At 35.5% G+C, this 23266-nt stretch overlaps 1 protein-coding gene across 6 annotated transcripts in view; it reads right to left on the bottom strand.

Moving 5' to 3' along the window:
* Positions 1-23266, bottom strand: part of adgrl3.1 (adhesion G protein-coupled receptor L3.1) — a 136874-nt gene that overhangs the window by 18440 nt on the left and 95168 nt on the right. For all 6 annotated transcript variants that reach the window (XM_051123744.1, XM_051123833.1, XM_051123916.1 and 3 more), the window contains exons 12-18: positions 13475-13597; positions 13187-13392; positions 12898-13074; positions 7975-8184; positions 7347-7567; positions 3896-3962; positions 1043-1134 (exon numbers count right to left, since the gene is read on the bottom strand). In XM_051123744.1, coding sequence (XP_050979701.1) covers positions 1043-1134; positions 3896-3962; positions 7347-7567; positions 7975-8184; positions 12898-13074; positions 13187-13392; positions 13475-13597 — 1096 coding nt within the window. The remainder of the gene's footprint in view (positions 1-1042; positions 1135-3895; positions 3963-7346; positions 7568-7974; positions 8185-12897; positions 13075-13186; positions 13393-13474; positions 13598-23266) is intronic.

Below are 23266 nucleotides of genomic sequence, written 5' to 3'. Positions count from 1 at the left end.
ATGCAGCAGCCTAGTGCTTTTAGTTAAAAATAACAGTGGTTTGTGAATGTTGATGCTTTAATAACAAATATTTTATCAGGAGCGTTTATACTGGGATGTTAGGCAACACACAAACTTACTATTTCACGTAAAATTTCGTGGATGTACAGAAAAAAAGTAACGTAACTAGTAATGTAACTAATTACTTTTGAAATAAAGTAATCAGAACAGTAATTTGATTACTTTTCAATGGAGTAACCAGTAATCGGTAATTTAATTACATTTTCAGAGTAACTTGCCCAACACTGATCAATGTTTTGAACCATTCAAATGACTCATTAAACAGTCACTTGCGCATCGGTGTAACCTGAAGAGCGGTAAAGTCCCGCTGCTGTTGTACTACATATCAGCACTTTTATTGCCTCTTGTCCAATCAAATAAGAGTACAGTAACAGTGTATAACATGAATCTCTGTGCAGAACACTAAAACTACATCAAAATTTCCACATTTGGGTCACCGATTTAAACAGTGACTCCTCTGCCTGTGTTCTCAACATCAAAAAGAATAATCAATTACTGAAATACGCTAACTAACCTAGATTCAGTATGTACTGTCTGCCAGTGGGCTGTAGTGTATAGATGATGCTCTCCGCATTACACACTTTCTGATCCCCCACATTCCTGGCTGTGTATCAATACACCCTGATATGCCATCCCCACGTGTCCTAGCTCTTAAAGATGATGCTGACTTAATTTGAATAAATAGCACAGGGAATGCTATTTATGTGAAGTTTTTTAATTTTTTATTTTTTGTAATTTAATCATTACTGATTCGGTCCCATGAGAACCTAAACATCAAGAAGAAAGTGACAGATAAAAGAGACTTTAAACTGCATCTAACTTTAGATAGGCAGTAGAACATTCTTCTCATTTAAACACCTCTAAGGAACGGTCCAGATTTAACGGACAATTGTGTGTTTAGTGAAAATGAAGACAGTCGCAGTGTAAGCAAGAAAAGCAATAAAGTACACACACACACTTTGAAACAGAATAAATGCCTTACTTGATGTTGTCCAGGCAACCGGAGTCAGGCTTGAGAATCGCTGTGTGGTGAAACATCTTATATAGTGCAATGCCCAGGAATATAACATTTAGCTGCAACAGAAAACCATAAAAGCATAAAACTAATGCAATAACTGGACTCTCACACTATTAACCAGTGAATTTTGCCATTCATTCTGCCATTGATTTCTGAAATCCTTATTGGGTGTAAATTTCACTTGTATGTCAGGATAGAATCTTTAGAATGAACAAATTTAAACGAATAAAAACAATGGAGAATAGCTTAACGAAGGATTCACCTTTCTGTGCCCTCATCTCTATGCCGAAAAAATAAAATATTATCATGGGAATAGTGATGCACCAAAATGAGCATTCTTGGCCAAAACAGAAAAGTGATAGAGCCAATGAATCTAAAAATGCTCATTTTATGTTAATTAATTTAAAAAAATATGCCTTTGTCTGGAAAGAAAATCATATATAGTTAATAAACTGACTGAACTATATAGAATGTTGATAAATGTGATATTGGCTGTTCCAAACAGATATTGCACACATTATTATGTGCAGAAAAAAAAAATCACAACTCTCAAACTGATTTTTTTTTTTTCAGTACAAGTACATCTTTACCTTACAGCATATTACATAAGATATGTGGGTTAATATCTCATTGTTTGTATAATGCACAAACTGTACAAGAAAAGTGCATGTGTACAACCTGTTTGTTAACAGACAACTCACTGCATTAAACAACCAATATGCAAAGGGAACTTTTTTTTTAATAACGGTGTTTGGATTATGCCACACATTATGTGTACACAGTTGGAAAAAAACAAAACAAATGTGAACTGTATAAATGCTTGAAATTTTTGAAATTCTTTAAATCTCTTACTGGTCAATTGGGCTGGGTGATATGGCAAAAAAATTAAGTCTCATTTTTTTTTCTACTATTTTGACTAGTCAACTTGAAAATGTAACTACAACATGATTCAGTTAGCTTTTTCTTTATTAACCCTCTATTTAAAGAAAATTCTATTCCAAGTGCACCACACGTGAAGTTGTTAACATGATGTATATGTTAAACAAATCACTTGTTATATATCTTTGCAGAAAAGATGCATGAACTACAACTACATCTTGTACAAACTTGTCTTATACATATTATATGTTAAGAAAATTAGGAAAATGCTTTAAAAAAGTCATATAGTTAGTATTAACTATAAATTTTCTGTAAAAACAATAAACAGCAGCATTTGAGCCTGTCACCATGATGCAATCACGATGCAAACATGAAATATCAGACATACAGTAGTTCTTCACTGTTTTTTTATTCGATTACGCTGCTTTTCCATTGTTTTTCTATGTAAACATGGAAGCGTCTTTTCTCTTTACTGTTATCATTGGCATATTATCAAAGTGTGTAACGTTTGATAATATTTCTATTAAAAAATTCAGATTCCTCAATTTCTAAAAACAAAAATCGTGGCAAAACATTAAATTCAAATTAATCTATAAAACTGGAAAAATCGCCTGGCCCTACTGGTAAATATGATTTATCTCCATGTCAAAAATTTGGTTGTCTGAATTGCTGTTAAAGGGGTCATGAACTGAGAAATCACAATTCCCTTGACCTTTTGACATTTAAGAGTTTATTGTACTAAAAAATCATCCTGTAAGTTTCAGAACTCTAAACATTTTTGTTAATCTAAAAACAGCTTATACTGAAGCCAATCTGCCAAAACAACAGGTTGTGGAATGTACCACTCTATGATGTAATAGTGTGGATAAGCACCGCCTCCACAGATGATCAACGCCTGCTTCCACATCACTGCCTGTTTAGCCCCACCCACCGATTTGTGCATTTAGTGTAAATAACAGGACAGGCAAATGCAGAAACCAAACGATAAAGATGGATCCAAATACAACAGGACACTGTTCAGTGCCAAGTTGTGATCCTTCTGATCCCAACATTAGGAAAGAGAGGATAAACTTTATTTTCAAGGAAGTTCCAGACCACATCAGTGGGAACTTGGTCCTTTGTTCACTTCATTTTTACTGTGGATTCGTTTACAAACAAAGCACAATTCGCAGCAGGACTTTTAGAAAGACTAAACTAAAAGACGATACAGTCATGTCGCACCACACAAATGTGAGTAACTGTTTTTATTATGTGGTCATTATTGTTTTGTCTGTTATTACAGATTGTTTGACATGTACTGAGTGAATATTTTGTGTTTTTAGCCTAAATCACAGCAGCATCCATCTATAAAGGATGTAGGTCAGACATGTCAAACATACACAACAATTAGCCAATCATAGCAGTGGTTGTTTATTTCTGAGTTTACAATCCGCCACGCCTATTCAAACAAAGCGTTCTGATGAGTGGGGTCAAAACAGGACAGAAAATAGCCTATTAAACATATATATTAATATGTATTTTGATGTAAAACTCTTGATATCATTATAAGTGGACCTCAGAGAACAGGCAGTTAATGACCTCTTTAAAGCAGTTTTTCAGCTGAGATTTCAGCCCTATTTTCTCACAAAACTGCAGTATATCCCAAATGCTCAAAACTTATATATATACAATAAACAATCGAGATAAAGCAAACCCAACATCCATCCACACACACACATACACAGACAGATGCTCCCTCTTTCTCTATATATAGCAATGTGGATGCGCAGCTTGTCCAGTGGGGTGACTGTGACTTTCCCGTAATTGGGAAAATGCCCTCGACAGACTATTATCTGAACCCCCCGTGTGGGTGTGGGTGTGTATGCGCCAGTGTGGAATCGGCTTTGCGCTATCATTCTCTAAACCCCCAGTGTGTGTGTTTGTGTGTGTTAAACTCACCATGATGATGAGAGTAGCAGGCCCAATGAAACTCCAGATAAAGTAAGTATCTAACCTGAGCCAGCACCTACACAGAAAAGGAGAGCAAGAGAGGAGATTTTTAAATGAAACTGATCTCCAAACCTTTCCAATTAAGATCAAAGCAAGTTCCAGGAAGGAATGTTCACGTTATGTTCTGGTGTTTGGTCGATTCAAAAAGGGCTCACTGGCCATGGAACATTCGGAACCTCGAGGGGTGATTGACAACCCCGAGCTGAATTATTAAAATCCTCATCTCTGCTATACTGAAATCACCTCTACAGCCCAGCAGGAGTGGAAGCATCGCTGTTTGAGTGTGCGTATATGTGTGTGTGTTCCAGGCCACCAACACAGTCAGACATGCTCCCTCTTTAAAGAACAGATACCATATGCTAGAGAATGCAGAAACCAAATAGGATTATAAATATTTTAGGAATTCCAATTCATGTGCGCGGGGATTAGGCCACGCAGACATGCTCTTTGTGCTATATTTTTGCACTTACCAGCCCGGCACTGATTTCACCAACCATCTGCTATGACAACACCTTAATTTATGCTCATCTTTACCATGGTCTTTATGGTTTATGTGCGGGGGACACATTAAGGCATGAAAAGCACTGATTATCTGCCAAAAAAGTGGGGGGAAGAATGCTCTAAAAGTGGCATGTGCATTAGGATCCCTACGCCCTTGTTTAGATCTCCAGTGTTGGCTCAGGTTAACAGGACCTGCAGTAAAATAGTGTTCGTCTCCTTCCCTCTCTCCCTCCCTTCGATTCAATTCTTGTTTTTAAATGAGTGTGACCTAATTCTGTGGTCTGGTGAGACTGTGTGCTTGAGTGACCACCACTTATTCATATGCCACATTCAGCATCTCATCTTTAAATGATGATTTTTGCTGAAATATTTATCTGAGTGAACATCCCTTACGGCTGTGTCTGGCCACTAACTGCAGTGATGCCAGCTGAACAGTTTTCTTTATGAATATGAATTAGGGCAATTTCACCAGTTTGCCTATTTCAGAACTCGTGAACGCACAGGCGACTTTGAGTACAACCTGATCTGATGTGCTTGGCACTTGCAAAACATTTTGCTGGAGTTGACAGCATTAGAGGGATTTCTGATTTCCTCTACTCACTGATCAGAAGTCAAGCAATTTTGTGGCTTATTGCTGTCAGAGAGAGAAGCATGTTTGTAGATGACATGACTTTAATTTTATTTATACTTGGTGTATTTACAGTACGGTTCAAAAGTTTGGGGTGGGTAAGATTTTGTTTTTGAAACTCAACAAGGCTGCATTTATTTGATCAAAAATACAGTAAAAAGAGTCATATTCTGAAATATTATTCTAATTTAAAACTATGTCTGTTTTAATATATTTTACAATGTAATCTATTCCTGTGATGGAAAAGCTGAATTTTCAGCAGTCTTCATGATCATTTGTGTTGATTTGATGCTGAAGAAATAATGTAATGAATGTCCTTTTTGGAGTTGAAAAGTTTTGGACCCCACCGGCTTTTATTTGATGGACAAAATGGCATGCACATGATGACAGCCTTTTCATTTTTCTGTGAACTATCCCTTTAATGACTGAATTAATAATTGATTTGAGTCAAGTTATTTGTGCCCATGAAGTCATTTGCCACAAAGCAGTCGTGTTTTTATCCAAAGTGACTTTCAGGGCACTAATTGCATAGCCATTCCCCCTTGAGCAGTCGGCTGTGATGTGTCTCGCTCAAGGGCACTGTGCTAATAGAGCACGTCTGTGATCTCACTAACTCTTTTCCTGTGTCACTAAATCCTGGGATTGAACCTACAATCTTCCTTAATCATTAGGCAACATTGCTCGTAAGAAGGCAGCTGGGTCTTTGCAAGCAAAATTGGAAGCCGACAGATGCATTTTGGACATCACACTAGTGATAGACCAGTACATTGGCCAGACAGAATAACTGGCTGATAGTTATGTCTGCTTGGCCAATTAAAGTGTTACCTCCCCCCTTATGTCAGTTCTAAAATCTACTGAGAGCTCTGTCAATGAATAATCAGTGATTCCTTTATTTATTTCTAGTGGATTTTTATTGTTAATTTATTTTTTTTCTAGTGGATCATGTCGTATAATATTGTGTGGAATAATTATGTAAAAAAAGTGTACTTTTAATTATGCAGGGTAGACTCTTGAGTCCAAAGTCCAGTTGCATAAATGTTTTCACTCAAATGGTATCTTTCAAAGCCCTCTTCAATTAGATTTTTTTAAATAAATTTTGCCCTTCAGGCAATAGCTGTTTGCCCTTCAAGCAATAGCTGTACTTTCTGGCAACTATCACTGTCAATTCTGGCACTGTCAATTGGACGGTACCCTTTCGTAAGGTACTAAAATGTACTTGTAAAGGTACAAAGAAGTAGCTTTGTACCAAGAGGGCTCAAATGCTCACTGATGCTCCAGAAGAAAACACTATGCATTAAGAGCCAGGGGGTGAAAACTTTTGAATTTGAAGATCAGGGTAAATTTGACTTTTGTCTTCTGGGAAACAAGTATCTTCTGTAACTTCTGAAGGGCCGTACTAAGCAAAAGAAATTATATTTAATGATATTTAGGCAAAATAAGAAATATGTTCTCATTTTCTTTCTGATAAAAAGTTTACACCCCTGCCTAAATGCATAGTTTTTCTTCTGGAGCATCAGTGAGCATTTTTTATACTCAGTCCCTCAGTTGTCCTTAGTGTGAAAAGATGGATCTCAAAATCATACAGTCATTTTGGGAAAAGGTTCAAATACACAAAAATGCTGACAAACCCAGGAATTTGTGGGACCTGAAGGATTTTTCAAAAGAACAGTTTAACTGTTCAGGACAAACAAGGGACTCATGAACCACTATTACTAAAAAAACTTTCAGGTAACAACACAGTATCAAGGATCAAGTGTAGGTAAACTTTTGAACAGGGTCATTTTTATGAATTCAACTATTCTTTCTCTTACTATATGTCAATATCTTTTACGTGGAATATCTTATTCAGGTCAGTGCTAAACAAAAAAAAACATGCATTTGGTATGATCCCTCTTAATTTGGTAAAATAGTTAACATTTTGCAGATTCTGCAAGGTGTATGTAAACTTTTGATCTCAACTGTAAATGCAGAGTTTATTGATTACAATTATTTGCTATATCAATATAATTTTTTTGCAACATTATGTTATGATGCTGTTTACAATTTTTGAAGTTTCATGAATTATTTGGTGATTTACAATTGTTTTACTGTTTAGCTGAAAACTTAATGGCACTTACTGTCCACAAATTATGCATGTTCCTGTTTTTTTTTGGCGGGGGGTGGGGTGGGGGTGGTTTTGACGATAATGGTGAAAATGTAAAAAAAAAAACTGTGATAACTAGCCCCTATAAAAGCATATTATATTGCCAACTCTATCTGGCATATACATACACTCTTTCAGTTCCATAGCTGCGATAGTCCACGGCGGCAGACACGGCCACTATAACAGCAGGCACTCCATATCCAGTGAGATAAAAGTACTTGGTGCGTGAGTACTCGCTCTCGAACACTTCAACCAGCATGATGTACAGCTGTACGCCTTCCAGAAACATCCATGTAAACGCAGCCAAGAAGAAGAAATGCAGCAGGGCTGCAAACACCGCACAGACGATCTGTAACAAAGACATACACATTGAGCACAAAAGGTGCTGAAACTATCTAGCAGTATCTGTGTGATCTGTGACTCGCTGCTTTGAGTATTAACCGTCTGTTCTGTTATCACTTCAGAAATTTCCCGACGGATTTCCAGCATTTTATCTTTGTCATTTTCCATTTGTCTTTGCTTATATTCTCCTCTCTCACTCTCTCTTTCTCTCTCTCCGAGGACACAATGAGGTTTTTGTTATTAACGAGAGGTCAAAGACACTCTCCATTTCTGTAATTAACAAGAGTCAGGTGCCCAACTTAACGACTTAAGGAATTGTGTGTGTGTTCCGCAATAAATCTAAATCCATCAAGTGTGTATATGTGGGGCTTTCCATATGGAGCTGGTGTGTGAGAGTGTGTGCGTGTATCATACGGGCTGGTCTGCACGGTTGATCCCGGTGAGGAAGAGTGTTTCGGCGATAAACAGGGAGATGCAGAGGTTCTTGTGGATGGTGTTCCTGTCACTTTGGAGACCGCGGAAGAAACAGAAGGTGAAGATGCAGATGAGCAGACAGACCAGAGACAGCAGGATCCCCACCCACGTTATGACGTCCAACAGCAGCTCATGCACCTGGTCTGCTTTCTGAGGAACACAGAGAGACAGAGGACAGAAGGATGTTAGTCAGGGTTCATATCAACTACGCTAGGTGAAGTATAAAATATTAACTTTCCATTTGTATGTAATGTAAATAGCAGCAGCCTTACGAACTAAGTAATTCTGTAGACTAATACACTACTGTTCAAAATTTTTAGATTAAGATTTAAGAAGTCTTTCAGATTCACCAAAGCTGCATTTTTTTTAAATTAAAGATACAGTGAAAATTGTAATATTATGAAATATTATTACAATTTAAAAAAGCTTTTTTCTATTGTAATAATTTTTCAAATATAATTTATTCCTGTAATGGCAAAGCTGAATTGTCCAGTCTTTAGTGTCACTTGATCCTTAAGAAATGCTCAAAAACATTTCATATTATCACAGCTGAAAACAGTTGTGCTTCTTCATATTTTTTAGGATTTTGAAGACTAAATGTTTAAAAGAACAGCTTTTTTAAATACATTGTATTAATAAATATTTTTTTTAAATATTTTGTATTATTGTATTTATTATTTTATATATTTTCTCTTATTTCTCTTAAAAATATCTTTCTGACACCAAACCTTTGAGCGATTGTGTACAAACCCTAGTGAAAAAAATACGAAAATATATATTTGAAATATATTTCTTTCATGCCAAGTGTACTACAAATACATTTACATATTTACATGCTTAATAAAAAAAATATCCTGCAATTCTACTACACTGGTATACTCAAAGTCTGCTAAACTGGAACAACTCATTTTGTGCTTAATGCACTTTAATTGTGCAAAAGTAATGCTGAGGTCCAACTAAAGATATACTGAAGTATATCTGACTGTGCTAAAGTGAAACTACTGCAAGTATACTTCAGGTACACTTTAAATATCTTCCATTTAGAGACTGACATTATACAGAGGTCAAACAATCCTTATTAATAGTGATATTAAAACACATTTTAGGCATAATGTTAAGAAATGTGCATTGTGCAATAAAGAAATACTCCAAATAAAATTTTATTAGAATTTTATATCAGTAAGTCTTATGTTATATGTCAATAAATATGTTAATGGACTTATATATGAAATAAACTTATTTTAAATAAATTATGGCATAAGATTTTTTTGCATCACATTACATTGGTGTAAAATTTGTAAATTTAACATTTTTATATGTATTCAACTACAAAATTTTTCAAAAAGCCCATGCCTACTAAGGAAGTTCCTCACTGGTGGATTCAGACAGGAAGATGCATTTATGTGTTCTGCTGAGGGCCCAGATGAAATTTTCTTTAAATTTTCTGCTTTAATTTAGGGGTGAAATACACTTGGATAAACACAGCTGATAGTACTAAACTATCTTTTTGTCAGCTGAATTTATTATCAAATGAATACAAATCTATAATAACTGCACATATTGTGTCACATTGTGAATGACGAGCATTCCATTTCTGCAGAGCCCCAGACTGTGGGCTTGGGCCTTGGTCTGTGTCGGAATGGCCCATTCATTTCAGCGGTAGTGTGAAAAATTTGGAGCACTGCGGCTATGACAAGACTCTGTGTTCAGTGAATGTGTGCAGTCAAGCCTGCACACACACAAGTACACACACTAAATGGTTTTATTAATCATTCATACGTATACGCAACATCCATTAATGCAGCCTCAAGGGTGTGGGTCCAAATGATGTGCGTGTATGTGTGTGTGTGAATGTTTAAGGTCAATCTTCCCCTCTGCACACAACATTTACATTTATGTATATCCTGACCTTTTGCCTTTACGTTTTGTGCATAAATCATTTCGGCCGTATTCTGTTGACATGCGCACACAAGCATAAACGTCATCACATGCTCATGCATGTACACATATAAGTTTACACTACATTTGGGCTTTCCATGTCTGTTTTTGTCCATTTATTACTGATTTTATGTGTGTGTGTACGTGTGTGAGTGATGAGTGAGCAATGAGTGTGAGTGTCCTCACTGAAATAACACACATTACACAGTCTTACAGCCCAAGGGAAGAGCCGAGTGGCTTCAGGAGACCTGAGAGGTCTCTCTTAGTGGTGGATGACGTAACCTATTGCAGTGCTACTGAGTGCAGTTCAAACTTTTATACTGGGTCTGATTGTAAATCTCAGGTTAGCTGTAAAGTATTCCATTCTTAACAGAACTCCCTAGAGAAGCACAGCTTTAAATTCAAAGACCACCATTTCACTAGGCATTAATAAATAACTTATGCTTGCTGAGGCCACATAAATTTGTATGGATGAAACTCGACATGACATTCACTGTCCACAAACTTAAGGTTCTCAACCATTTTACCTCCATTTAGGCAAAGGTGTTATACCATCTCAAACCAAGTTGATCAAGACGGCCTACCAGATCAACTTCTTCCCCACCAGATGCTAACTTGTTGATGGATCAGCTAATAATGACCAGCTTTGACCAGCTTTAAAATTATAAAACAAGTTATAACCTTAAAAGATTAGTTCACTTCCAGAATAAACATTTCCTGATCATTTACTCACCCCCATGTGATCCAAGATGTTAATGTCTTTCTGTCTTCAGTCACAAAGAAATAAGGGTTTTTGAGGAAAACATTCCAGGATTTTTCTCCACATAATGGACTTCATTGGTGGCCAACGGGTTGAAGGTCCAAACTGCAGTTTCCATGCAGCTTCAAAGGGCTCAACATGATCCCTTATCTAGCGAAACGATCGGCCGTTTTCTTAAAACAATAAAAATGTACATACTTTTTAACCACAAATGCTTGTCTTGCACCAGCCTGACCTCACGCATTACGTAATCATGTTGGAAAGGTCACGGAAGTACCGACCCAGTATTTACAAAGTGAACGTGCAAAGAAAATCAAATGCCCTTTACAAAAAAAGGTAAAACGATGTCAGACGGTTTTGAAGTTGGAAGAGACAATGAGATCAACCCAACCCAACCTTTTTTAAACAAAGTACACTGACAAAGAACCAACTGTGTGTGACCTTTCCAATTTGACATAATGCATGCGCATCGCAGAGCTAGTGCAAGATGAGCATTTGTGGTTAAAAAGTATATCAATTTTCATTTTTCTTCAGAAAATCGTTTCGCTAGATAAGACCCTAATTCCTCTTTGAAGCTGCACTGAAATGGCAATCTGGACCTTCAACCCAATGATCCCCACTAAAGTTTACAATATGGTGAAAAATCCTGGAATGGTTTCCTTAAAAACCTTAATTTCGTTGCGACTGAAGACAGAAAGACGTGAACATCTTGGATCACATGGGTGTGAGTAAATTATCAGGAAACTTTTGTTATGGAAGTGAACTTCTGCTTTGAGTTGATTTAAGTCACAGTCGCAATAAGTCATGATTAATTTTAATCTATAGTTTGCTTTCTACACTGTAAAAAACAATAAAAAAAAATTGTTGAGTCAACTTAAAATAATTTGTTACCCTGCTTCCTTCAACTTGTCAACTTGAAATGTTAAGTTAGATATTTGAGTTGACTAAACTAAAAATTTGGTTTGTTAAATTTACAACTTAAAATTTTAAGTTGAATCAACTCAAATATCTAAGTTGTCACTTAGTACAACTTAACATTTCAAGATGACTAAACTTTTTTGAGTTGACTGAACTACAAATTATTTTAAGTTGACTCAACAAATTGTTTCTTTAGTCTATAGTGGGCACTGTTTGTTTTTTTATAAGTAGTAGTTTTTGTCTTTTGATGTAACTGTCCTTTCAGTTTAGTCTCTTACCATAGCATGTTTTTTCAGATGTATTTTTGGCTGTCGGTGCCAATAGCCTTGTGGTTAGCGCGTCGACATACAATGCCATTGCACAGCGGGTGACCCGAGTTCGAATCCCAGCTCACCCCCTTCTCTCTCTCTCTCTCTCCCCCCCACTTCGCTTCCTGTCAAACTACACTGTCCTATCTAAATAAAGGCATAAAAGCACCAAAAATAAAAATTTTATTATGATAGGATATTAACACGACAGGAAGTGCAGTGGGAGAGAGGTGGACGGGATCAGGAAAGGTCTGTGAGCTGGCACTCAGGACGCCCATTCCCCACGAGGCCACCTACGCCAACAAGCTCATTCATTTTTGTCCATTTTACTGACTGAAATGGCATGTAATTTTGGCAACAAAATCAGCAGATGATAATGTGCAAAACAGTATTTTTATTGTTAACTTTATTGTAAAACAGAATTATTAAAACTACATATACAATATACATATATACATTTGAAATGAAATACTCCCTGAAATAAGTTTAAGTTGGCTTAACTGAAATGTAAGTTAAAGAAATTAATGAATTCATTAAAAAAATAAAGCTAAATAGAAACATAAAAAATAATAAAAATAACAAAAGAACATAAAAGTAAAACTGTTAATATAAAAATAAAAGCTAACTGAAAATATTAATAAATACTGCAGTGTTATTTTAGTATATAAATAATTCTGGTGCACGAAAAGCTGTAACAGACCAAATGTAACGCGAGTTACATATTCCAACTAGGAAGAACTTTTTTTTTTTTTTATCAGATTCACCTGTTCATATATTATGTCATTAATATATATTGAAACATAGTGTTTTTTCTTCTTGTCATATTTTAGTCAACTATTTTTGTTCACTGAACAAATCAGTAAATCCTTATTTAACAGACATTTTCATTAGTACTTTCACTGATGCAATGATTATTGATAACATAAGTGTTAGACATACCTTGACCTCCACGTGGGCCATTAGCACTGCAAAGTTAGTGAGGTGTGTGCAGGAACAGGAGGTGTGAGTGCGGTTGGTGCCTAGTAGTCTGCAGTCCTGAGTGGACCAATATCCCGTCATGGTGCGTTTGGAGTAACTCCAAAAAGAGCAGTTCGGATTGAAGTTCTCTTCCGACTGCTGGAATGAGGAGATGCATCATACACTCTAGCGATACATTTTAGCGACAGAAATTCACACAGCAAAGATTATGAAAGACCATGAAAGATGAAATTGTAAGAGTATATAATACCTGTATGTGTTTGACAGTGAAGACCACAGGTTCAGACAGGTAGACCTTGTTGCTGTCTTTATTAATAGCTGCTGTAATAACAGGTGAATTGACTATCAGGGAATAGTTTGGATAGGCCGCTTCACTGCCCAGGCGCACGCTAGCGTTCTCTGTGGACAGGTATTGACCGAGGTTCTTATAGAGAACAAGTGCCATGCGGATCTCACCTGGGGAATAGAAAACACAGAAGCAGTCAGTGTGGAAAGTGTGAGACAGGGAATTAGACGCAGATGGACAATGACAAATTACCATTGCGTCCTTGCTGTTTGAGTGTATTGGCAGAGAGATGAATGGAGTTGCCGGTCAGTCCAGATTGAGGAAAGCTTAGATCTGCCAGATTAACATCTGTACTTAGACGTGCCACCTCCAGTTCTGCAAAACAGAAACATGCACATAATTAAATACTGCCCCCTATCAGACTGGAGGAATTGTAAGTTTAGCCTCTTTCCAGTGGAAGTCTTGTAGTTTCTGTGAAACAGAAACTATGAAAAAATACTGATAAAACACTAGTCTATTTATATTTAAGAGACAAGAAAATACAGACAGCATTTTACCATTTGTCAAAATCTTGAGAGGATAACGCTGCGGATTAAACTCTGTGTCACCCCTCATTCTAAAATGAATATATTTGAAGTACACATCCGTAAGAACACTCACGTTCGCTTCAAGGTAAATTAATGTTAATAACTTAATGTTAATTCATTTACGTATGGATTCAGGTCACAGTAGAGGTGACAGCTACTAAAAAGCTCACAGCAGCGCAGATGGTGTGTTGCAGAGACATTAGAAGCAGTTCTGTTCATTTACGCTAATGTTATCATTTGTAATCGATTTCAAATGAAGCTTCTCTCTTTTCACTTGTCTGTGATAAGCGTTTGTCTCAATACTGAGTCACAGGTTTTAATTTAACAATTTATTTAAAAAAAAGATAAAAGGTGCTTTGCAATCTCACACTTCATTACAGCCCACGAAGAATAATACAAGAATATTATACTGAAAAACTTGCTTCTAAGAGATGTTCTATAAGGCTAGCAACAGTGACAAAGGGGGTGGAGCTAAGTGAAGAGTCAGTTGCACTATTCATGGTAGTCATTGGTCTTTTAAAGGAATAGTTCACCCAAAAATAAAAATTCTGTCATTTCTGTCATGGACTATTTTAACGATGTCCTTACTATCTTTCTGGTCTTTGAACGTGGTAGTTGTTTTGCTGTCTTTGTCGGATTTCATCAAAAATATCTTAATTTGTGTTTCGAAGGTGAACAAAGGTCTCACGGGTTTGGAACGTCATGAGGGTGAGTAATCAAAGACAGAAATTTTAATTTTTGGGTGAACTATCTTCTTATGGTGTGCAAAAACCAATGCTGATTATGGAATCCTTTTAAAACTCTAGTTTTAACAATAAATTTAATATATAAAGTTATTTATTTGTTTAATATATAATAATATTTTACTTTTTGTTTCCAAGTCAATACATTTTATTTTATTTCTCTTCAATTTTATTTAATTTATGTTTCATTTTAATTAATGCAAATAATTTTTTACAGTTTTAGTCAACAATAAAAACTGATTATTGCTACCTTGGGCCTTTAACTAAAGTCAGAAAGATTTGTTTAAACTGAAGATTTGTTAAAGATGTTTTTAAAGAAGTGTTTTCTGCACACCAAGCCTGCATTTTTTTTATCCAAAGTACAGCAAAAACAGCTAAACTTTAAAGTACTTTTTACTATTTAAAGTAACTGCTTTTTATTTGAATATATTTTAAAACGTCATTATCCTTGTCATTTCAAAGCTGTTTTTAAAATTTTTAGCATCATTACTCCAGTGACATGATCAGTAATCATTCTAATATTCTCATTTGTTCCTCAAAAACATTTATTATTATTATTATTATATTGAAAACAGCTGAATAGATCAGGTTTCTTTGATGAATAGAAAGTTCAGAAGAAGAGCCTTTATCTGAAATAAAAATCTTTTGCAACATCATAAATGTCTTTATCATCACCTTTGATCAAAAAAAAATCCAAGTTTTTGGTTGGTAAAGTATATAATGTTACAAAAGCTTTTTACTTCAGATAAATACTGATATTTGGATTTTTCTGTTCACAAAAGAATCCTGAAAAAAATGTACTCAACTGTTTTAAATATTGGTAATAATAATAAAACATATATAGAGAGAGAGAGAGAGAGAGAGAGAGAGAGAGAGAGAGATTTTTTTTTTTTTTTGAACAGCAAATCAGCATATTAGAATGATCTCTGAAAGATCATGTGACACTGAACAGTGGAGTAATGATGCTGAAAATTTAGCTTTTGCTGTATTTTTGGATCAAATAAATGCAGGCTTGGTGAGCAGGAGAGACATCTTTAAAAACAAAAAAAAATTACTGTTTAAAAACTTTCGACTGATAGTGTATAAACATAAGCAAATACAAATAAATGTAATAAATTATGAATACAATAATTAATAAATACATAAAGATACATTTTTACATTAAGCAAGGTAAATAAAATCTGTAAATGTGCTCTATACATTCCTTAAGACATCTTTTAAAAAAATACACAAACTTTAAGCAAAAACATGCAGACAGCCTTGGGATTTAAACATTCATGATTTTTTTAAAAACATTCACATGAAAAAGGAAAAAAAATGCCAAATCAAAGTGTATAAACTCATAAATCTATCAAACATCATCTATAAATCAGTGTATTGATTGTCCTGTATTCGCTTAAGACACTGCATGGCGAACAATGTTTATTTATTGAGTTAAGATGAAAGATACATTTGGCGGGCCAAATAGCTTTATAAATTCACTTTGAGACATGAAAGTATGTGTGTGCATGTGCGTATGTGGTATATCACATCAGCATGTGAAGTCTACAGTTCCCTTGGGGGAGCGATGAGTTATACAACAGACGTGTTATGAAGTTATACATCTTTAAATCACATCTGAATCTATGTGTGTATGTGTGTGAGCATTATTAAAATCATTTCCCTCATATCTGCAGGTGGTCTCTAGGCCAAGCTACAGGCGGTCTATGTAATTTTCTGCCCAGGTTTTGTAATATAAAATATAAAAATACAGCTCAGTATGTGTGCGTTTCATGAAACACAGATTTCTGTCACATCTCAAACGGCAAGAAAAACCTTGTTAGAAGCGAACTTTTAACACCATTCTGATCTCATTTAATAGATGATACTTTTCTGTCATCATTACAGTAATTTATTTACAAACTACATCACACTATACCTCTCTAATAATCAAAGTGATGTTCGCGAAATGAGTTCTAATTATACAAGTCAGATGGTGCAAATTTCTTAAGTAGTTCTCGGATGAAATGTAACATATTGTATACTCTCATCTACAGATGACTGAATCACTGAGCTTGTGACAGATTTGGAGTGCTTTTACCCTCCTCAGTCCTGTCTTAGAGCTGAACGCACCGTGGATTACCTGTTAGACACTTTTTTGGGGGTCTGAGAAAAGAATATCCTAAATAAAGGACATATAAGAAAGGCGGAAAGAGAGATACTCGCACAGAAAACACAAAGAAAACCTGAAGTAATAAACTTACACCCCCCAGGGTAATGATCAGAGGGATACGGTGTGTGTGTGAGAGAGAAAAAGATCCATAAGGAACAGAACGGCCCAGTTATATAAACCACTTCAAGCACTGCACAGCAGATATGGTGCCTTCAAAGCAGATACACACACATCCACACACACACACACACACACACACAGAGGCTGCAGGGGTGCTCACACTGTGCTAACCTAATTAGCTGAATCTAGTCTTCACAGAAAACTGTGCGCTGTAACACACAAGCATAATCTATGAACATGCTTTATTCAAACCTGACAAGTCGTTTGGATCGTTCGTCTGGTATTCTGCTTTTAAAAGACTTAGAGAGCATCTTTTGTCACCTAAATATGACAATATCTGCATTCGGTCTCTAAAAAAAGCAATTTCCTACATGTTCTCTGCACTTTGGTGTACACATTCATTTAACAAGAACAGCTCGTAGCATAAAGAAAGCCTTAACGGAGGGAGAGCGAGAGAGAGGGACTGAGAGGAGGAATAAGTTTCTCATTTGAATAAACAGATAATGGCGAGAGATTTTGTCTGCGAGATTAAGATTAGCTTTCGGCTAAGATTTGAGATTGAAGATCAAAAAACGACGAACATAATGATAAAAAACACTATTTTCTTTTTACTGAAAGGCTTATGTATGCAAAAAAGGATTTGTGCTCAGTGCTGAAAAGCATCTAAGAAGTTCTGCATATTCATTTCTTGATTGAGTCTTATGTAAAGGACATATAAAATATGGTTGCATAAGTCCATGTTTCATGACTGATTTTTTGTGTGCAACACAGTGTCTTAACCGAGTGTTCAGTCTGTCTATAGTACAAACTGGAAAGTGACATGACGTGGCACAATTACATCAAGTTAGTTATTTTTTAATGTGAAGACACTGTACATTGAGGAGATTTTGGACCAGTGAGATGGCACTAGGGCCAAGTAAAACTTTGGCTGGTTAGCATGGTTAGTCCTGGCTGACAGATGTTGTTTTAATGAACAATGCAGTTTGCTCAAATCTATCAACCCCTAATCGATTTTATTGGTTGAAAGAACTTTTAATTGATATTTTATTAGAAATAGTACAAAATTACTTAAAGGGGTCCTATTATGCTCTTTTACAAAGTCTTGATTTTGTTTTGGGGGTGTACTAGAACATGCTTTCATGCTTGGCGGTTCGAAAAAAAAAATTTTGTAACATAATTTACATTATTGCAATACATCTATCCCAGCCTGGCACATAAGGCTCAATTAGTTCCGGGTTTAATGAAGGCCCGCTTCCGAAAAACAAAATGTTTTGTGATTGGTTAGCAAGTTCCATATACAACTGTTAGCGCAAGCTAGATTAAAGTGATTCTTACGTTTTAAATATGAATATTTTTCTTACGAAAACGCATCGATTCGCTACAGGAGGCCGGGGGGTTAATAAAACTTGGGAGTGCCAGGATAAATTTTAATATAACTCCGATTGCATTCGTCTGAAAGTCATATACACCTAGGATGCACGGAGGGTGAGTAAATAATAAACTACAGTAGTGTTGGGTCCTATCATCAGCCTGTGAGATCGCCAATACATGATATTTTTGTGCTAATGTATTTAATTATTTACATACTTAGTTTCATTGCCCGAAACCAGCTCCAGCATAAGGCTAAAAGCACCCTAACATTATCAGAGAACATCATTACTGATTAGCCTAGTCTATTCTAGTGCAAGTTTATGCATTTTAAAAATACTGTACTGTACTCGTCTGCTGTGTTTTACTGCTCTAAAGCGGCCACTCTAGTCAATGCTTGTGTTTATACCCGCCGCGCTGCGACTCGTTGAAGCGGTTCTCCACGCTGCATCGCTAAAGTTAGGCTAATCCCCCACCTTGTCTCTACACACCCTCCAACAATTTGAATTTCCGTGGGCGGGATTTAATTTAATGATATTATAATGGACCACATTGTGACATCATTGTATGCGGAAAACAAACGCTGTTTGTTTGTAGTCCAAAGGAGCCATTCGTTGTAGTTCTTGAAAAGAGATTTTTTAAAAACGAAATATCTCCTTTTGGAGTGGACTTTGAGATTTGTAACTCTGTAGACCTTTTTTTGCCCAAAGATACACACCACACACTGACTAAAGTTCAAAAAGTGAAAAAGCATAATAGCACCTCTTTAATGTTGTCAGAATTTTATGATGACAATTAATGTCAACCAGTTGGGTCAAAATAACCCAGTATGTTTTCTGTTGAATATTTACCCAGCGCTGGGTTGCCAAATAACCCAGCTATGATTGTTTCACACACATAATTTCTTATATTTATTAGTATTTTAAGTTAGGTTTTTAATTCATTTTTATTATATTTAACATTTTTATATAAATTTTACATTTTAGGTATTTTGTTAACGGCTAATTATTTGTTAATAATTTTCATTTTATTTTTATATGTAGCTTAAATTTATTTGTATTTCAATTTTAGTTTAAAAATATTTAAATTCATTAAGTTTCTAAGACACCATTTCTATTTTATTTTTTATTTCTTTGGATCATATTTACCCAGTGCTGGGTTGCCAAATATGGTTGTTGTGTAGTATTATTATTTATTATTTATTATTATTTTAAATTAGGTTTTTAACTCATTTTTATTATATTTAATAAATTTATTTAAATTTTACATTTTAGATATTTTGTTAATGGCTTTTGCCATTTAAATTTGTTTTATTTTATCTTAAATTTACTTGTATTTCAATTTTAGTTTAAAAATATCAATACATTCATTAAGTTTCCAAGACACCATTTCTATTTTTTATTTTTTTTTGGCTCAGTCATTACAAATGTCTAAGTGGACTCAAAAGACTAACTACACTCTGTGAGCTTCTTTTACCACTGACATCCATTTGGAAGTCTAATTTAATTATATTACAGTAAATGTTTTACCAGTGCCCAATTTAGTTTTAAAGGGCTCTTAAATGCCTGAGAAGAATTTATATTTTTCCCTGTCTGGTGTATTTCACATCCCAGCCAATGATAATACTAGTGAAAGGTTTGGAACTGTCCATGTTCTTGTGATGCCATCAGCCATTTCCCTCTGGCTTCAGAGTACTTAGTTATTTGGCATTTACAGCTCAGGTGATTGGCAGAACTAAGTGCCCATAAGCAGAGATAGCAAAGATTGGCCACTTCTGAGGGGTTTAGTACCAGAAGAGCAGTTGACATTGAGATGAATGGGAATGCTAACCGGTAACTCAGTTAGCCACACATATTTGCATAAAAGAGATCACACAGATGTCGGTGAAGTTTTTTGATGTTGCTTATCCTCTATTGAAACCCTCCAAAAACAACCCTGTAAAACATCAAGGCCAAACAACTAAGGCAGATGATCAGATGCCAAAAAAAAAAAAAAAAAAAAAACATGCACAAAAACACAAGTGATGAAATACGCAGAGAGAAGGGGAAAAAAAGCTAGGCTAGAGGGCAATCCCATGGAGAGCTATTCCTCTCAAACGAGATGCATGTGAACTGGCCTTGAGTGGTGGAATGGCGGATAAATTGTTTGCCAGGAACGATAAATTTCCCCCTTTGCGCTGTGAAAGCACTGGAGCAGAATACAGCAGTTAGCATGGATCCCTGAACACCATCCCCCCTCCTCGATTTCTCTCCTTTCTATCTTTTTGTTTTCTTTCATTTATTCTCTTCCTCTCCCTTTCATCCTCTCTTTTCCACTCAGTCAGTTCGCACTGCATTTGTCTGTCTCTGGTAATGTTCCGTTCATTCTGTCTCCTCCTTAGTATTGTTCTTCCTGCTGTTCTCATGTCCTCCCTTATTACATTTCAAATCTTTGCCACCGGCTCCCTCACTTTCTTCCTCTCTCTATTCTTTCACTGTCTTTCTCTGTCAACGTAAACGCTAAAAATTAAAGGAACAGTTCTTCAAAAAATGAAAATGCTGTCATCATTTACTCAACCTCATGCCACTCCAAAACCGCATGACTTTCCAAGAGCAATTCTAAAGACTGTACTGGTTTCTCATTACAATTATCAGGGACCAGAGCTTTAAAGCTCTGCAGGCTGTACGAAATTAAGTATCACTTGTGCATATGTGAAATAATACAAAACTCTTATGTAACAGGTTGGATTTTACATCTGTAGCATGATTATTACACTTTTTAAAGAGTAGAGTCAGAGTGTCCATCATGCAAAGTATCTCTCAATGAAATATTACCTAAATTGTAAAAACTTCTTTATTCTTAAAGGCACAGTATGAAATTTTCACCACTAGATGGTGCATATTCAAAACAAATAAAGAGACAAAGGCATAGTTTGATGATGCCGTGATTGAGTGTGGAATCATAGGAGTTGTCGTCTATATCCCCACAGCGATGCAACCTGATGGTATTAGGCAGAAATCACGTTTATGGATAAGCTAATGTATTAAAGATTTATTAACGTCACTGTAGTATGAAGCAGGGTGGCGCTGAAAGCCACAGAAGTGAAACAAGGATGCAGATCACAACGTCACATAAAACGAACCATATGTTCTGGAGAAAAAAACAAAAACACTCTTAGCGCCACTCAGTGGACATTTCACATTGAATATGTCACGTACATGGTGGTACATATTTTGCATCTTGCAAAAAAAAAGTTTGTTTTTATCATAAGATCAGGTTGCAAAATATATAGCACTGTTCTTGTGGTTTTGGGATATTTTGATAACAAAATCTTACATATTGTGCCTTCAATGTCATGAATGTGTGTCTTCATGATCACGTGTCCACATAAACATATCTTTACATAAAGTTTTGGACAATAAAAGACAAAATGTAAAAAATAGTTGGCTTCCTAAAAATACTTATTCCACTAAATTTCCCATTGAGATAAAAGATGTTGGTCACTCAGCAGCCACTGTTCACGGCTTAAATAGAAAGAATCAAGCATTATTTTGCAGTTCCTAGAAAAGACCAACTGGCTGTTATGTTTTTGCCAAAGCCAATTCTTATTTGCATTTGGCTTTTGGTGAATGTTAATTTTAAACCCTGGCTGAAAAACTGTGTGTGTGTGCATGAGCTCATTGTTTTGAGTGATTGCTGCAGCTATAAAATTTCAGCAATGTTTTGATTAATGTCATGGTTATATGTGTATGTGTGTGTGGGCACAGAAATGAGACAGAATTTGTCATTGTATTTGTGTACGAGTGTGTGATTGACAGCAAAAGTTCAGTATGTTTTGTTTATTTTATTCATGGGCTTTTTATTAAAAGCATGAGAAAGAGTTACTATTATATTGAAAAATTCAACATTTTTATTTCCTTTTGTGCTTCGGTTGAGTACATAAGGGTGCCTTTCTCTTCATTTCTTGTTTTTCATGGGTGTCTAAGTCAGCTAATTACTTGGATGTCTCAAGGTTCAGTGTTCAGTCCACTTTTTTTCCACACACATAACTTACAACTTTAAAACACAACCATTTGCGTCATTCTTTTTAACAACTTCTAGTAAAATTATGTTCAACCAACAAACAACACTGAGTTGTTTCATAATTTGAATTTACTATTCATAGCATAAGCAAATTTTTAAACTGATTACTCAAAAAATTAAGTTCTTCCAAATAATTTCAACATAATTAAGTAGTGGCCCTGGATCCAATTAATTTGATCTATTTCTGTTCAAATCATGTTTCTACCGTAGCACATGCTAAAATCAACTTATTTAGCACATTAATTTAATGAAAAAGTAAGATATTACTTGCCACTAACATTAGCACAATCATTGCTCATGAGTCAGTGTAGTTTATATCTTCTTGCAGCCACCCACAACCTAACTTTAGCACGATGGCAACCACAAAACCCTCAACAGAACAGAAACTCTTTTAAATGTCAAACACAGCCGCATTAAAGTCAAACAGATCTTTACCAAACAAACACATAAAATAAAGCTTATCTTGAACGTTTGTTCTCCTTATCCAGTCTTATCCAAACCACACTGGAAACTAAAAATCTATTGCTCAATTTTCAAAGTTATCCACACAATTTTATTACATTAGTAGAGTATTGAAACACAGACATTTTAGTTTAAATTACCTACCTGATTTCATGACAAAAACGTACCTGTGGGAACTTTTTCGCAAGACACAAAATATGTACCAATAACTACATATCACTCCACTTTCCAACAGAAACAGTGAGCACTTGTAATCGTTTACATACACAGTTATGATTACAGCTCCATATGTTTCACTTTTCAGATGTAACAGGCTTGCTCAGTAGCTCAGCCGGGATGAAATTGGACTTAGGATATGGAATCCTTGGGTACGAATCCTGTGAAAAACATGACTCATTATGAAAGAGCTGAAACATGAGAGATCATTGGACATTTCACATTGAATGTCACGAAACATACATGGCAGTATTTCACGTCTTGCGAAAAGGTTCCCACAGGTACGTTTTCGTCATGAGATCAGGTTGTAAATTACACGCAATATTAAGTTAAT

This window comes from Labeo rohita, chromosome 1 (assembly GCF_022985175.1).
Source record: "Labeo rohita strain BAU-BD-2019 chromosome 1, IGBB_LRoh.1.0, whole genome shotgun sequence".
Taxonomy (NCBI): Eukaryota; Metazoa; Chordata; class Actinopteri; order Cypriniformes; family Cyprinidae; genus Labeo; species Labeo rohita.
Note: the sequence above shows the minus strand (reverse complement) of the source record. Positions and strands in the feature narration are given on the sequence as shown.